Source organism: Nyctereutes procyonoides, unplaced genomic scaffold, assembly GCF_905146905.1.
Source record: "Nyctereutes procyonoides isolate TBG_1078 unplaced genomic scaffold, NYPRO_anot_genome, whole genome shotgun sequence".
In the NCBI taxonomy this organism is placed as follows: domain Eukaryota; kingdom Metazoa; phylum Chordata; class Mammalia; order Carnivora; family Canidae; genus Nyctereutes; species Nyctereutes procyonoides.
The window spans coordinates 14,385,446-14,403,176 of NW_026575145.1; the positions used below are offsets into that span (position 1 = coordinate 14,385,446).

The window sequence follows — 17,731 nt, forward strand, 5'->3', positions numbered from 1 at the left end:
GAAAATCAGGGCGGAAAGCAAGGCAGCAGGCCTGAGGCTCTAATCACAGAACAGAGTGATGGAGATGAACCAATACTGCATGGATTAGCAATGAATTATTTTGAACTGTAATCATATGCCTGCACAGAAGAGAGGCAAAAACTAGCCATTACTCATAAACTGATCTGCTGATTTCTTGGGGGCGGGGGGGGGGCAGGGGTGGAGAGGGGATGAGAATAAATTCATATGCTAAATTAATTCAGAATAATGAAAACCTAAAGATGTGGTTACACTTCAAGTAACATTCTATTTTTAATGTCTGCCACATACCACATCATATAGGGTGTTTAGAATACAAACTGTAAAGTGCTTGGATTCAAGTAGGATGAAACCAACCATTTCTTCTAAGATTAGGATGTGACACTGCCACTCTACTCTCTCTTCTTCCATGCCTGATAGAACTGTTTCTGGATAACTTTACCATGCCCAAATAGAAAATTTTTGAGTATTTGGTTATAAAGAAGCAAAAGCATTCAAGAAATTAGTTTTCTTTGCATCACCTATTAAAAAAATCATACCAAATGAAGATTCAATTGTTAGAACTAATTTTGTTAGGAAGAAAAAAAAAATCAAAACTGCTGGTAGCAAGAGATTCCTGAGATTCTTATGAACAGACTGTTTAAATGAAGAGCACTTTAATCAGTAGAGGAATCCTCACGTTTCTAATGTCTTGCTGTGCATTCTGCAGGTTATAGTAGCAGCTGGTAGAGGTCATATATCTTTTGTGAGCATCCCAAAAAGGCTCACTGCCAGACTGTTAAATTATGAATAAGCAATGAACAAAAGAATGCAGATACGGTGGTGACAAGATAATCCAAGCAAATTTATCTATGACAAATTTCACAGGATTAACAAATTACATTTACACAGAACAATAAAAATGTGTAAAAAAAAATGATGAGCCTACTTTTCCTTACAGCATTAGGAAAACAAAAAAGTCACCAATTCACTGCAAATATGTAAATTTAACTCGATCTAAAGTAAGACATTTATAATATGTTCAAGATACCTTTGAAACATTTTTGCATTTTAGGTGGATATGATACAAACATGGTAGGTCCGATTTGTATTTTATATGTAAGTTATGTTGTAAACGGTATATATGTAGGTTTTACATGTAAATCATGCAGAGTACACAGAATCTTGTGCAATAAAAAAATGATCCTTTTCTTATATGAATAGAATATATATGTTTTTCAGAAATAGATTCTGAGGAATAAATTATTTGATAGGAAAAATACTCCCTCAATCAGCGCAATACATATTAGTTACTAAAATATCCTTCTTCTTTGATGTCTCCATTTTCTACCAGAGAGATAGGTTGTGCAAACAATTTCAGTCATTCCATCTGCCCCTACCACAGTACTGCAGTCTTTTTTGAGTAAAGTGCTTCTGGATGAAGTTTAGAACCAGTATCCTTTTCTGTAGTGTTGACATGGCAGAAAGAAAATTCCATAGATTGGAGGGTAAAAGGGTGTCGATTTGATGTATATTCATATAAAGATGACCCTTAATCCAATATTATTTTGTTCTTAATAATAAAATTATTCTTATAAATCTTATAAATAAAAAAGATTCCGTCTATCAGAAGTAATGGAATATAACTGAAATGACCTATGATTCCACAAAGTGGTCTTAAAATGCTATGTGGTACTACCTTCAAAAATATGTGATAAAGATTTAAGCTTCAATGTTATATATAACCTAGGTACCCAAGTCAGAGCCCTTTAATTCTGCATTAGCATACTGATGATAATAAAATACTGTAATCAGAAGTAATTTCTTTTAAGATGATCTGAATGCTATTTTAAATTTTGTAGCCTATTTTTCACTTATACTTCCTATTGACTGCTGCTTTTTATCTTCAATATTTTAGCAAAACATCTCTCTAAATGAGCCCTTTTCAACATTTTATAAGGCAACCTACTCTTTATGTAAGCAAGAGATTTCCTGAATGTGAAAGTGGATATTTTAATAAAATACACAAGGAAAATACTGAATTCTTTCACCCACAAATACTCAAGCACTGCTTATCTAGTCCTTTCAAGGTCTGAAATTCCTACTATACCTTTTTTTTTTTTAAAGCTATTTGGTTGACAGTGTTACAGCCAAAAACGTAAAGATAAATGGGACATGCTTGTCCACTACTTCAAATCTAGCAGACATTCTACAATAAGCAGTAATGGTGTCAGATGTTACAAAGTTTCCCAAGCTATAGCTTTTGTCAAAGAACATGCCAGACCAACCCCTAAGATTCCTGGCCTTAGAGAAATTAAAATGTTACCAAAGACTCTCTCTTCTTGAAGATGCCACAAGTGTCTGTGTGTGCCCACAGGGGAAGAGGGACTAAATAATGAGAACTTATCATTTATGTATTTATCGTGGTCCATTTTTAACAAGTTTTTAATTAAATGAGTTAATTAATATATGTAAAGCCCTTAGACTAGTACCTGACACATAGTGCTATATAAATGCTTGCTATCATTATTACAATGCCAGATAATTTGGCAGGAGGCCAACTTGTATGAGTCCTTATATATTTCAAAAGATAATATCCAGAAATACAGTTAAGTACCAAAGAGTGTTATTCAGAAAGGCTGTGAGGCTGCCTCAGCCCACTCAGTGGCAAAACGATCACAAAATAAAAATGTCTCAACTATAATCTTTAGAAAAACTGTGGCACACTCTGAGGCATAGATAACACCCATGGAAAAGAGGTCCCTGAGTACTTCACCATCTATGACCAAAGAGCTATGTGTACACAGCAAACCGATTCTTCTAAAACCGTTCCATCAAAAATCATCCCTGAAGTGTATACAGCTGTGGAGCTTGCTCTCAAAACTACTGGAATGTTAAAGAGTAGAGGGAAGATAACTTAAATATTCATCCCTCTTCTAACTTATAAACACTGTATTTCTGAAGTTCTCCAAACATCTGATAAAGGACCAAGCAAGAAGCAGAGATCTAACTCACGATCCATAGTGCACGGGGACTTCCTGCCACAAGAGTTCTCTGGCATTAGTACAGAAACCCCTGAGTCTGGAAAATCCAAAGACGGAACACCTGCACATTGCTGTTAAGGTACACTGCTACAGAAACAAACCTAAATTCAAACTCTAACTCTACTACCTTCCTTGGGAAGATTAGTTTCTATTTTCTGGATTGAAAGTGGGGATATGAGCACCTCCCTTCAGGGGGCAAGGGGAGAAAATTACTGTGAAGTATTTATACAGGGCCTAAAATATATAGCAGTGTCCAATAAATGTTTATTATTATCAGGTGTGATCTATTTCTATTTTTTTTAGTCCCATCAGAGATTACTTTTAAAAATTGGGTATATTTTCACTCACATTTATATGGCATCTTTTCTTTCTTTCCTCCAAGAGCCTCTAATCATTTTACGGTCATTAGTTACAATATTTTACAACCTGAATGCCCACCCCAACCAGAACATGAAACAAAAATCAAAAGAGATAAAGGGCCCTTATTTATATTTCTATGAATTCTGCACTTTCTCCTTTTGCAGAAAAGGGTGTTCTATATATGGCTCTCTATAATATTCTCTCTGGCTCTCTATAATATTCTCTCTGGCTCTCTATAATATTTTGCATGTCCAGTATAAGGGCAAGTCTATGACCAGAACAACTGCTCTTACAGAGTATTATTTACAACCATCTCTGCCCTAAGTCATGATTGTCCATAGTAGAGGCTCAATAAATAAGACTGCGTGAATGAACTAGTCAATAATTATAGTCGAAGGCCATGAGCACTTTAAGCCATAGTAATATGCGATTTTCATCCTGTGTCTCATGATTTTGTATACAAGAGCACAAATATTCCTATTAATTCACCAAAACATTATGCTCTAGAAAGGTATACAAACAAAACTGCAAGTGCCGTTTAATCTTGTCACTACCCTAGTCATGTCAGATATAGCAATAATCTCTTTACTCTTACTAAGCTATGTCCTGCTTATGCACTGTAGTATTACTAATATTACTACAAATTATTCTAACTATGTAAGGTTCTATCAAAATTAATAGTGCAAACATCCTATTCACACTAATGGGGCCCAGAGCAGTAAAAATACCATTCAGTTACAGTTGGTTTATTACACTGCCCAGTGAGGAAAAAGGGAGGGGGGGGCACTATTTACTGTGAAAATACTAACATCATTAAATGCAAAGCGATGTAACTGAATTTTCCCATAAATTCTAGAAGTACAGACTTAAATATTAGTACAGATTTAAATATTTAAAGTTTTACATATTGCATTATATGCAATTTTGGTAGCATTTACATTTTTAAATTAATATTTAATCAACTAATCAACTAAATTTTCAGCATACCAACCCTTTAACTTTCAGCCTTATCTAGCATAAACAACTGAGGCATGTCTATAAAATACCTGAAGTTAAATCGTCGGCCTAGGCAATGCAAAATTTTCAAAAATTTAAATGATGAAAAGTTACACTATAGGAAAAATAGCTTTTGTAAACAAAATAGGAGGGGCCAGTTCTACTCTCATGTGTGCTTAATTTTCCTTAAATGTAGCAAGCAGCATTCTGTGCAGGAAAGAGGACCACGGGAATGCAGGAAAAATACGAAAACAAAAATAGACTAAGGTTTACATTGGGGCCATTATTAATAGTAAAGCATCTATGAAAGTTCATAGGGAAAAACATTACTAGGAGAGATTTAGAAATATTTGTGACATATCCCCCACAAATATCTCATAAAATATAAAGCTCTACAGCTTTAAAAATAACTAAATGAAAGCGATACCGCCTAAATCCTCCCCCAAAAGTGCTGCTTTTACAAAAGTATATATCTGTATATGTTGTCACAGAAAACTTCACCACAGAGCAGGAGATTCTGGGCATGAGGACCCATTTCAAACAGATGCAATTTTAACATGCCACTGGATTCCATCCAGACTAAGATCTGGGACTCAGTAGAAGTATTGAGGGGTTCATGTAAACTCTGGAATTCCCATAAAATAGCTCTATTGTCGGGGCAAGCATTGTGTAGAATTTCAGGGGGAAATCAAACTTCCTATCACTAAAAATGTCAATCCATTCCAATGTGCAGATTATATTTAAATCACAATGCAATTCTTATCAGTTCATTGCTGAGATAGTAATCACACATAACTTTTGGCCAAATAAAATTCACATTGTCAAGAATATGCAAAGATCTAGAGACCAAATCTGTACTCATAATACCATTAGATGCTGAAAATACCTCATGTAACATTTTCTTGTTTGTTTTTTTAACCAAAAGCATCAAGTAATGTTGATGTCAAGTTGGCTCCCTGTAATGAATCAAATCTAGTAACCGGCATATTCCAGATTTGGAGCAGCTATTTGTCTCTCAATTCATAAACCAGAAATTGGGACTATGGAAAGATGTTGTAATGTGGGAGGGTCCTACATAATAAAGGTCATTATAACTCCTGGCTGCAGAGCTATACGATCTAATATCCTCTCTGGTGGTTCTATGATATGCCCATGCATTACAGTTGTTGTTGACAGTCTGTTGCCTTGGAAATATTTCATTATTTCAGTTTTTCCATTTGTAGACCCTTGGCCTTGTGATATGAAGGCCATCCTATTTCATATTTTCGATTATCATTTAAGCAATCTTGTGGAGCTATTTATATATAAGCAAGTGTTAGACAATGCATATCATCATTTATCACTCTGTGTTTAAGCTTACAACGTAAAAAGAAATACCTCCAAAAATATCTCCACCACCACCTTCACTTTTTAAACCAAAAGTCCTGTATGACTGGAATATGCTTTGCAAACCAGCATGAGCACATCACATGCTTGACACTTCTATCTGTCTAATTTTCTTGGTTATACATCCACATAGTGGAAAAACTCTGTGGTAGTGCTACATAATTTGCAGCCTATTGGAGTTTAAAGAAAAATCAAGCAAGTTTAAATATACAAAGTTTGCAACTTGTTCTCTCAGGCTCTCGGGTTCCTCCTGTGTGTAAGAGAGAATATTAAGCAGTGCCAAATAGTAACCAAAGACATCATTAAGAAGAAGCTTCTTTCTCCAAAATTTACTCTGTGACATTACCAGAAAGAAATGACGTTTGTACTGTGTTACTAAACTCAGGTCAGCTATTTTATAAATTTACAAGACACTTCCAAAAATATTTTTTTCCTAGGTAAGTTTTTGATTACCAGTGTATTTGAAAAGCAGAGAAGAGTAGTGTCCATAAATGCCTTTATGAAATCAGTGATTTGGCAACCATTTTTTTAAATAAACGGGAGGATATCACCTAAAGCATGTTCACAGGAAGTCATCTTTTATAAACATATTTGCATTCGACTGTTACAGAGAACCTAGAACCTACTACGAACCAACAAGTTCTAGGCACAAAGTGAACAAAAAGGTGAAATGACTCTACTCAGTTGAAGCAAATACTATGAAAAACAGCCCCCTCCTGAACAAACCATCTAACGTCCCATTTCTCATTACAAAACCAAATCAACTAACATGTGTAATGTTTACACTTAAAGTGTTAAGAGCATTTAAAGCCCTAATAACAAAATGAACCCTCCAGGCATAAAACAACTGTTTGGATAACGGGCCAAGTTTGTGGTTATTACTGTTTGAAACATTTAGGTTGTAACTCCTTCTTTCCTCTCTCTCTCTCTCTCTCTCTCTCTCTCTCTCTCTGCCCCCTACCTCGCTATTACTCCTCCCTCTCCCTACAGGTTAAACCTTCTCAGATCCAACCTTTAAAATGACAGCATCCGAGCTGAACAAGAAGATGCTATTAAAGGGCATTAAATTAAATACAGTATATCCTCCTACAACTTCAATCAGAATTTCAGACCAAGTGTTATTTAGTTCAGCTCTCAAGTGGAGCAGAATAACAAATCGCGCACTTTGATTTACCTTCTTCGAATGCCAAATGGAGACAGGTGATAAAGAACGCGCTCATGCACAGGCTATGAAGTTTCCTCTGGAAATTAATTCTATCTTCAAGATTCCTATCTCAGAAAAATTCCCAAAATGGCACACAAATAGGCCTCTGCTAGAGAGATTACTGGGGCCATCCCAGTAAATACATTTACTACCAACAGAACTGGGGATGGGGAAGGATGGATAGGAGGGAGGAAGAAAATCAATTACAAACTTCTGATCTGAAAAAGTATTCATCGCCATGTTAAATAAATAATCATTAAAAGACCTGCACAATGCTCTGAATTTTTCTTTCTATCTACAAGAGCAAAGTACTTAATATGTGAATTCTTCATAAAACACTGAATATTCCTTTCAGCTAGTATGACTTGTCAGACAGTTAATGCTATACACATTCAACATCTTTAAAAACTGGATTATGTGTGATTTGCGTTCAGGTATATGACTTATATTGAAATTACCCAGACTTTATAATTAGTCAATTATGTACCTCCCTAACAAAATTTTTTCCTTCACCCTGACAATTTTGCGGACTCTACTGTATGAAGGAAATAAGCAAAAATGTAACTGAAGCTTCCTAATAAATAGCGTATTTAAATCTCTTACCTCTCTTGATGTAAGCAATAGGTTAAATGCTACATTGTATCAAAAATAAAACCACCCATATAATAATTAAGTCTTGCAACTACTGTGGACTTCCCTTCTCTTTTTTCTCACGTTCACTCATGGGTGTACTATGAGGAAAGTTGGGAGGGGGCATACATCTAACAGCATTTGTTTTCCTCATGAAGCAAAGGGTAACATTTCATACTTCCCACTGAGCATTTCCTCTTCGAAAACAGAAAAGATACTTTGCACAAACCAATATGCTATATGCAATTAATGTCATTAATGCTGCCAATTAATACCAAATAGGATTCCAAACAAAGTAGGCAGGGTGGACAGCAGGAGGGGAAACCACGTGGGGCCGGGAGGGGGGGGTGCTTAGCTTAGCTACTCTGCAACCTAACAATGCCATTCACGTAGGACGGCTAAGGATATTTTGAATACAAACTCCCTTTTCCTTTGGCTTTAGTTTAACTAACTTCAAACAGACATGCTCGGCTGAGCCCCTTGCCTGGGTATGCAATTCTCACCAGGAACTTTCTAAAACACAGATTCCCCAAACGGTAACTAACGGGGCATAGACGTTCCAACTGTTGGCACATTTTGAATCTCGCTGTTTACTCGCTAATTTGGGTTTGAGGGTTTTCCTCTTCCTTTTTCTTTTTTTCTTTGAGGAGCGGGGGAGTGGAAAGGAGGGCAAAGAAGGAGGCCCACAAGTTGCCAGGGCTGGGGGCGCAGCCTGGGCGGCGGGGGGCGGCGGGGGCGGCGGGGGCGGCGGGGGCGGCGGGGGCGGCGAGCGCGCCCCTCTGCTCCCGGCCCGGCCTAGCTGCTCCGCGCGGACACGGCCCCTCCGCGACACATTCCGGGCCTGGCGCGAGCCCCGCTCCCCGCTCCCCGCTCCCCGCCCCCGGCCCCGGCCGCCGCCGCCTCCTGCTCTCCTCCTCCTCTCCTCCTCCTCCTCCTCCTCCTGTTCCTCCTCCTCCTCTCCTCCTCCCCCTTCTCGCCTGCCTTCCCTCCCCCTCCCCAGCCTCATTCCTTCCTAGAGAGTAGCTGCCAAGGGACCTGAAGCGGCCCCGGGGATCCCCCGGCCCCCACCCTCACTGCTGCTCCTCGTCACACAGCAGCCCCTTCTCTCTCTCTCTCTCTCTCTCTCTTTTTTGCTCGTTTCTCTCTTTTTTTCTTTTTTTTTTTTTCTTTTTCTTTTTTCTTTTTCTTTTTTTTTCTTTTTTTTTTTTTTTTTGGTCAGCGAGTCACTCCATTCGCCGAGCCGAGGAGGTGCGACTGCTCGCAGAGCCTGGCGCCGCCGCCGCCGCCGGAGCCCGCTCGCCGCCGCCGCCGCAGCCGCCGCCGCAGCCGCAGCCGCCGGCGGACAATGCGCGCGGGGACCGCAGGCGAGCGCGGAGCCTCCAGCCCGCAGACGAGGTCCCCGCGGGCTCGCGGCCCAGGAGGCGGGCTGCGGAGCGGGCCCCCCACCTCGGCGGCGGCGGCGGCGGCGGCGGGGGCGGGGGCGGCGGCGGCGGCGGCGGGAGCGGCGGCCCCGGCGGCAGGTTCAATAAACAGAAAAGTGTTACCGTTCTCGCCTGGAAGGATCCTGCTGAAAGCTGGGCTTGGTGGGCGCCATCTTCCTGCTATTTTTTTTCCTCTCTTACTTTTTGCCTCGCTCCCCCCTCCCGGGTGGGGGGCGTGGGGAGGGCGGGGGGTGTGCGTGTGCGTGGGGCGGCGGGAGTGAGTGCGGGCGTGCGCGGCGGCCCGGCGGGCGGCGGGCGGCGGCGTGGCCCTGGCCCTGGCCCTGGCCCTGGCCCTGGCCGTGGCGCTGGCCCTGGCGCTGGCCCTGGCCCTGGCCCTGGCCGTGGCGGCGGCGGCCGAGCTGCTGCGCTGGGAGCTACGGAAAAGTAGTGGGGCCGGAGCCTCGCCGGCGGCCGGCCGGCCCCTCGCGCCGCCGGTGCCTCTCGCCGCAGGTCGCCGCCTCCTCCGCCGCCTGCGCCTTCTCCTCCCCCTGCTCGCCCGCCGCCGCCGCCGCCGCCGCCGCCGCCGTCCATGCGCCGCAGAGCCCCCGCGGCCCGGGCCGCTTCGGCTCCCGAGACATGCCCAGCGCGGAGACAGGCGACCGGCGGCGGCGGCGGCGGCGGAGGGGGAGGCGGCGGAGGCGGCGGCGGAGGAGGCGGCGGCGGCGGCGGCGGCGGGGGGGAGGCTGCCGCGCGGGCCCGCGGACAGCCCGGCCCAGGGCCCCGCCGCCTCCGGGTTCTCGCCCCCGCGCGCCGCCACACCCCCGCGGCCGCCCCCCGCCCCCTCCCGCCCCCCGGAGCCGGCCCGGGGCAGGTGGGGCGCACACCCTGTCGGCGGGGGGCGGCCGGGGCCGGGCCGGGCGGGGCGGGGGGGAGGACGCGCGGGGGGCGCCCAGCTTGACCGCTGTGAAAGTATTTCTGGGCATTTTCCAGCTGCTTTGCTCCAGAGCGCGCTCGCACGCAGACACACCCCCCCTTCTCTCTCTCTCTCTCTCTCTCTCTCGCTCGCTCTCCCTCTCTCTCCCTCTCTCGTCCGGGGGACTGGGAAGCTCGGCTGCCAGCGCAACAACGCCACTCAGTTGCAGTTTCGAACACTTCCCTTCTCAGGAGTATCGCGACCAGGGAGAAGGAGAGAGGAACTGGGAGGCCACGGGAGCGGCCTCGGACAGGACACCGTCCCGGGAGCGCCCTCCGAGACCGCGGAGACACGCGCGGGCGGGAGGGCGCCGGCCCCGCGGGCGGGCCGCGGGAGCCCTGTGGGCGGGCGCAGCGGCTGCAGCCACCTTGGTGCTCCCGCGCGCCCACCGACGCTTCCCGAGCTGGAACACCTGCATTATTCACGCGCATACGTGTCTGCAGACCCCGGGGTTCACAGGTGAATCCCCAGGCGTTTCGACGTAGCTAGACACGAACGCCTGTGCCACCTGGCCCCTGGGACCTGGCACCTCTGCGAACAAGCGCTCTCTTTCCCCCCACCCCACCCCACCCCACCCCCGTTTTACAGCAGCTCAGCGAGGGGCTAGGGAAAGGGCCACCCCATGAAGGGCCAGTGGAGGAATCCTAGTACCTGGTAGACTCCGGCCGGAGCGCCCTCTCCACTAAACCACTGCCCGGTGTGGGCAGCCTTTCAGTCCTGTGTCAACCAGGAAGGCAGAAAGGCCTCCCAGCGCATTTCCACTTGGAATAGATGGGAGACACCAGTCCTGTGGGAGGCTTTGCATTCTACTTTAAACTTCAGAAAAAACAGACCCGAAAAGGGGTCCCATTCGGTCCCACCGCTCCAGTAAAGTGGGGGCCGAGAGTTGGAAACTTCGAAAACACAAGTGTTTTTCGTGGCAGACGCATTTAATCTGCGTGACGGTGTCTGAGTTCTCTTTGGAGTACGCTCTACAGGTAGAAGATGAGAGTGATTGAAAAATGAACTCAAGTGGAGAGTGTGGAGTTACAAGATCTACACGGGCTGGCGGGGAAGGGGGAAAAGTTGCCAGTTGGAAGTTTTGGCTTCAGGACAGCCAGCCTAGGTCATTCCTTCCCAAAGATGACAAATGAGAGAAGCTGTGTTCTCCCAACAGGCCACGCTTAAACTTGAAAAGCCCCCAACTCCTGTCACTCCCTCATCAGACTCCCCCAAAGCACTCAATGCAAATAAAGATTTTGGTAAAATGATGCGTCACCGTTCACCTTAGCAAACACATTCAGGTCTTGAAGTGGAAACTAAGTCTGCCCCTCCGAGTGTCTAAAGCCTAACATGCTGGTGGCCTGGTGAAGTAGTGCCAGAGGACACGAGGACTTGGGACTCATGACTCAAACCCTCCCTTAAACATTTGCCAATGATTTTCTTGCCTCACATGACTCACTCTCTGTCCCCAGATTAACAAAAATTAAAGGCAGTAACAGGTGTCATCCTATCTGAATAATGAAACCAGAGAAAGCTCCATCTTTCACAGCTAGCACCTTCTCTCTGTCAATATGACTGGACACATAGAAGAGAGGAAGGAAATAATACATCCCAAAGGCTAAAGTTTAGAGTTGACTATTTTTAAAGCTTTCGTCTTTAGGATCACACTGAGATTCAGAGACATGATAAAGTAGCCCAAATTCAAAGATGAAGGTGGAAGGCATCAGTGGAGCTTTCAGTGTTGGAGTGGGAGATATGGAGGATCACCCCCGGAGGCACCTGACTTGTGGGGGAAATTGGCCCTGAGAAGATCTTTGTGGTGAAGGACACCAACACTCTGAGAGAAAACCTAAAGGCTGAAAATTCGGGACCACCTCTTATGCCCAATTTATATCTTATGGATTAGTTGGAGGTCTCTGAAATTGTCCAAAGGCCATCTGACATATCTGACCCTTGGCTCCCTACTTCACAGACCACACTATTGTAATTATTGCCTGCACTTCCTAGTTAAGGTGACCACCAGATTATATTGTCATTTAAATGTTTTGTAAGTGACAAAAAAACAAAAAAAAAACCAACAAAAACAAAAACACCCTTACCTGAACCATGAAAAGGAAAAATCTAATTCTTTTCTAGTCCTTTATGTTTGAAAGATTCCCGGATCTTTTGTATTGTAGGTTCTTGTAATCACGGAAAACAAGACTAAAATAATTTAAATTTAAAAATCTCTTTGACCAGAAATAGCCAGTGTTTGAGTTGTTCTCAAGACTCTCTTTTTAAAACTTCCGACAGTACTCAGAGCATATAATGAAGTCTTCTACAGAATATTTGCAGTACTGGGCATCAACTTGGAAAACACTCAGTGTGTTATGCAAAATCTGCTCTGGTCGCTGGGCCATTGGTTAGAAAGCACAAAATATGGCAGTGATAGATTATCTTAACCTTTTCAGTTTAAACACTGTTGGTTCAAATCAAAGGTTCTCAAATCAATGAAGTTTGAAATACAAGGTAAAAATAGGAACTGTTATTTGAATTATGCATTGTGTATATTTTAAGTTAAATGCCATTGGCAAATCTCTCAGATATTTAATCGTGTGCAATCTGGGAAACACAAATATTTAATTTCACACTTTCATGTGTTCTTTTTTTTTTTCTTCCATCTTCTATGAAACTGAGCCCCACAAATGGGAAGCTTACCTTTCATACTACATTGTTAGTTTTTCTCAGCATATTTTTGTGGATTACATTTTTTAAATAAAATCTTGACAGATCACAACTTGTCCTTAAGGAAAAACTTTAGGGTTCTAGGGCTGTTGGTGGTGGTATCCCCTCAACCCCTTTCTTTCTTAATTGAATCAAAGAATGCTTACTAATTCAATATAACAACTCTATTTTATTTAAGTATATATATATGTATATTTACTTATATATATAGCTGTTTGGGAGAAATGCAAACAAGTAATACTTTAAAACTTCCTTCTCACCCACCTAGCCTAACTTTGTAAAATTTGCTTCCTAACTCGCATATCTGAATCTTACGCATTTGCATTATAATGCATTTAAGATGAATACTTAACAGCGCCGAGGAGACTCGGATTTCATGCTGTATTTCCTTGTAGTAACAGGTGACATGATAACACTATTATGTAGAATTGCAAGTCTACAGCTACACGTGAAAATCGTTCCTATTCTGTTTGGAAACAAATGATCAATCAGCCTCCGGTGATCAATTGCCCCCCAGGCTGCCCGTCAGCTCGGGTCCGCACCCGGCAGAGGCATGAGGAAATTCCGCCGAAGGGGACTGGGATCCCAAACTTTGCAAAAGCACCTTGTGCTGTGTTCTAAGACTTCGCTGCAACTCCTAGGCTACACGGGGCTGGGGTTCTGGATTTGGGGCCAGGCAGAGGGCAAAGGATGATTCCACTTCGCCAGCACACTGGAGTGCCTTTCGGTCCGAATTGTGAATGATTTTCCTCTTTCTCATCCGTAGAACGAGGAGCAAGCAAAGTAAGCCCTGACGATGTGCCTGGGTGTTGTAACGCATAAAACAGGAGGCAAAGTGAGTCCCACCCCAGCACCCCGGGGCGGGGGCACTATCCCAGCCCAGGCGGGACTACTCACCGCTGCTGGTAGGAGGTGATGCCCTGGACGTTCTGCGGGGTGCCGTTGGCCGCGGTGCCGGCCCTCCCCATGCCCGCGCCGGCCGGCACCCCCGCGGCCGCCCCGCCGGCCGCCGCGGCCGTCACCTGCACGCTGAAATCCGGAAAGATTCGGATCATCGCCGCGGCTTCGGCCCCCGGGCGCGGCGGCTCTGGGCGAGAGCTGGCGGGGGCTCGGGTTTGGGCTCCGGCGGCGGCGGCAGCAGCAGCGCGAGCAGCGGCGGCGGCAGCAGCGGAGCCAGGCACCAGCCTGCAATCCCATTAGTGAGCCGCGGCCACTGTGCGCGGCGGAGAGGCGCTTTGATGTGCGCGCAGCGGGCTGGGCTGGGGGGGCAGCGAGCGCTAGGAGGAGGTGCGGGGGGCGTGCGAGGGACTTGCAAACAGCAAAACGTGTCAGGGTGGGGCCTTTTTTCCCTTTTGGGGGGCGGTGGTGCTCCCCCCTCTTTCCAGGATGTTGCTCTCACTGGCTGCTCCGGCTGCGCGGCGCGAGCCCAGCTGAGGGAAGAAGGGGAGGGGTGGCGGAGGAAGGATGCACCGGGAGGCTTGGCGAGGACTTGGCCGGTGCAAGGGAATGACGGGCAGCGGAGGGTGCCTTTCTTTCCCGCCCCCTCTACACACACACAGACACACACACACACACACACACACACACACACACACCGCGCACTTCCGACCCAAAGTGCAAGACGGAGGCGCGCGCTCTCCCCTCTTTTCTCTAGAGAAATAACCACCATCCAAGCAGGCTCGCGCCTCCCGCGGCTTCCAGCAACCTGGACTTCAGCCCGCGTGTGCAGGAATGGGGGCTCGGAGCTTCCCCTCCCACCCGGGACCCCTCTCTGCCAGTCTTCTTCACACCAGGCAGTGCGGGCGGTTGCCGACTGCAAGTTGGACTACTGGAGAACTTGATGCTTATCGAGAAGGGATGGTGTGCAAGGGAGAATGGGGGGAAGGGGGTCGGGCGGAGAAGCCGCTTTTGTGCAATGGAGAGTTTGTTCCCTTTATAAGAAGGGACTCTCCTCGCTCCTGGTGGGCGGGCAGGTTAGTCTTGCACAAACTTGTGAGCTGGGGACTGTAGGTCCGTTTAGAGAGGTCCGGTTGCGCCCCCCATGACCCATCTCTACACTCCCTTTTCAGACGTTGAAACGAATAAATTAGCAGCCACAACTGAGGCGAACTCTGCAAATTCCAACCACCAGGGAAACAAAAAGAGAAAACACGTGCATTTATTTCCTCCTGTCTCCCAGTTACTCCTCTGCATTATTACATTGGTATTTCTTTAGGGGATGAGGAGGGATGCTTGTGATTTGGGCGCGCCTTTTTAATGACAACTTGCACTTCTTCTCGCCCTACTAGTGGGTGGGGGCTGCGGGAGTCGATCTTTTCCCCCCACCCCTTGCCCAGGACCCCCTGTTGCCCCACTTCCTCCGTCTTCCTTCCGGCTTGGGAGCCGGGACCGGAGTTGCGGGGCAGAGGCGCAGCCCCTGAGCGACGCGGGGCGCGGCAGGGCTCCCCTCCTCTTGCACGCACCCACCCGCGACCCGCTCGGCTGGTGCTGCTGTGGGTTTCCCCGTCTCGTTCTCTCCTTTCCTCTCCCCGCGATCCGAGGCCGGGGCCCGGCAGCCGGGGGACGAGTGGCCGCCGCGCCCGCCGCACGAATCCAAGTTGGGCTCCGCGGAGCGTGGTGACCGCGGCCGCGCCGCCCCGGCCCTCGGCCAATAGCGCCTCGCTGGGCGAGACACCTGCTTAACCCTTTGAGCCTGGGGCGCAGCCGGCCGGCGGGGACCCAAAAGGGCAGGGCCGATTGGCCAGAAGTTGCAAAGGCCGCGAGCGGCAGAGACCGCCCAGCCCAGCGTTCCCGCACGAGGTGCCGGGGCCAGACGCCTGCCCTCGCCGCAGAACTGGACGTCCCCTTCCACCCTCCTGCCTCCCGGGGAGCAGCCGAGCCGCACAAAGGCCGGCCCGCGCCCCGGCTGCGTCCCGCGCCTGCCTAGGCAATCTCTGCACTCCCCTAACCCGAGTCAGTTTCCGGAGGATCCTCCCGCGCCCGGCAGCCGCAGGGAGACAGAGGGAGGGAGCCCCAGCTCTCGCTGGCCGGGCCCACGGCGCAGCTGCGTTTCCATTTTCCTCTCAAAGAAAATGCTTTGGACGGCAGATAATACCAGGAGATATGAAACTGCTTCGTCCCCCACATGTTGCACGTAAAAAGAATCGTAATGAGCATCTGTGCCGTGTGCTGGGGATCCCACGAGTTAGTCGAAGACCCAACCGAGGTCCTGACTCCTTCCTTCCTGGAAAGGGGTCACTTTCTAGTTTAGCGGCATTTCATTCGGAGATACTTGCTTTTCAAAGGCCAAACTCAAGGTCTTAGAGAACGGGGTGAGGGGTGGGAAGAGTGGAGGGTCTGAGTAGATGGAAACCCGCCTTGTAAGGATGTGGTCACAGATGGGAGTGCCATTCCCCCTCAGAGCACCGCAGCCAGGAGATGTGGGTTGACTCGGTCTCTGCGCCCTCTCCTCCCCACCTCTCACCCTCAGGGCCGGATCTGAAGAGAGGGATCTCAAATACCATCCCTTGACTCTGAGCTGGCTTTCCAGCTGAAAGGATGGAGTCCATGGCAATTCTAGAGGGGTCAGGAATGTTTTAGGGATTTGGAAGAGTTCTCCTCGGACTGCTTAGGTCAAGGTACGCAGTACTATAGGCCAAAGGATCCAAGTAAATGGCTGATGAATGAAGATAGAAATCAACACAGATCCAGGCAGTGGCTTTCTATAAAATAGCATTAGTTTGAATTTTTCGCCCATTGTGGGTTGGTGCTGTGCTTGCCACCTGATATCTAGGTCAGCCAGTTGATGGAGGCTTCCAGCAAGTGGCTCCAGCTTCCATATGTACTTTGACTCTTGTAGCAGAATTAAATATTCCAAGCTATATCTGGTTGATCCAGAAGCAGTCCCAATGTGCCAAATGATGCCAAAGAGGGGAAACCCTCTTTGGCCAAAAGAGTAGAATTTTTAGAGAATTACTTTCCCTTTTAAAGTTTCTCTGCACAACCAACAGGGAATTATATTTGTAGACAATATCACAGTTCTTTGTTTCAATGCAATTCTAGGAACAGAAAAGATCAGGGATTATATTTTTATTAACTACTTGTTTTACAGAATCTGGAAATACGTGGCCCTGCTTTGTTTCCCTTCTGGAGGACAAGTTTTTCTCAGAAGATTAAAGGGCAAATAGAAAGAATATGTGAGGTCTGTTGTTAGACATTAAGACTAGATATGCTGAAGCTCACTTCATTTATACTTTATATTATTAAAAGAGAGTTGAATGAGCACATTCAACTTCAAAGGTACAAGCTGTCAACCCCATATTTAAGAGAACTAATAGAGCTCCTCCCCTCCAGAAACTTTCTTTTCTAAAATAGAAATACACAGAATACTCAAAGAAGACTGGCACTGTAGATTCCCTTAGAATGCCTATAAATGGGTTTCAGTATTTTGTCCTTACATGTGTAATTCTGGAAGTTTGGTTTGCATGCATGAGAGACAAAAAGTCCTTATTGGATCTGCTTATCTCCATGTTCATTAAGGACCTTAAGCAAAATATAAGTTTATTCGCTCATTAGTAATTCAGATTTCATTACTCTTTCAGTTAAAATCTTTACATGCTGGCAGCTGTTTTGAAATATTTTGAAAGTTGCTTTGGCACTCATCCAACTAAATGGGCTCCAGTTAGCATTAACCTGTATACTTTTTCATCTTGTATTCTCCTCCCCCCTAAAATCTACATATTAGTGTATGTTGTCTAGATCTAGAAAGAATTTTGTGATGTTTTAAACCCTCCATATATGCAAATGATACACATACAGCTATCACAATTACATTTTTTACATCTTCATCTTTGTTGTCAGTGTACAACTATGCCTTTGCTCTTATGATAAAAATATCTATTCTCTGGAAATTCATTTCCATACTTAGAGCTAAATGGTTTTTACTTTGAATTTTCACTATTGGCTGTCAGAAGCTACCACTGACAGGTAGGAGAGAGGAGCTACAGAGCTTAATTGCAACTAATTTTTGCTTTAC

The 17,731-nt window shown here is 46.2% G+C and overlaps 1 protein-coding gene across 2 annotated transcripts in view; it reads right to left on the reverse strand.

The window, feature by feature from the left end:
• NPAS3 (neuronal PAS domain protein 3) overlaps positions 1-13,685 on the reverse strand; it is an 841,608-nt gene extending 827,923 nt beyond the window's left edge. For both annotated transcript variants that reach the window (XM_055309019.1, XM_055309018.1), the window contains exon 1: positions 13,615-13,685. In XM_055309019.1, the coding sequence (XP_055164994.1) occupies positions 13,615-13,685 (71 nt within the window). The remainder of the gene's footprint in view (positions 1-13,614) is intronic.
• Positions 13,686-17,731: the final 4,046 nt, after the last annotated feature.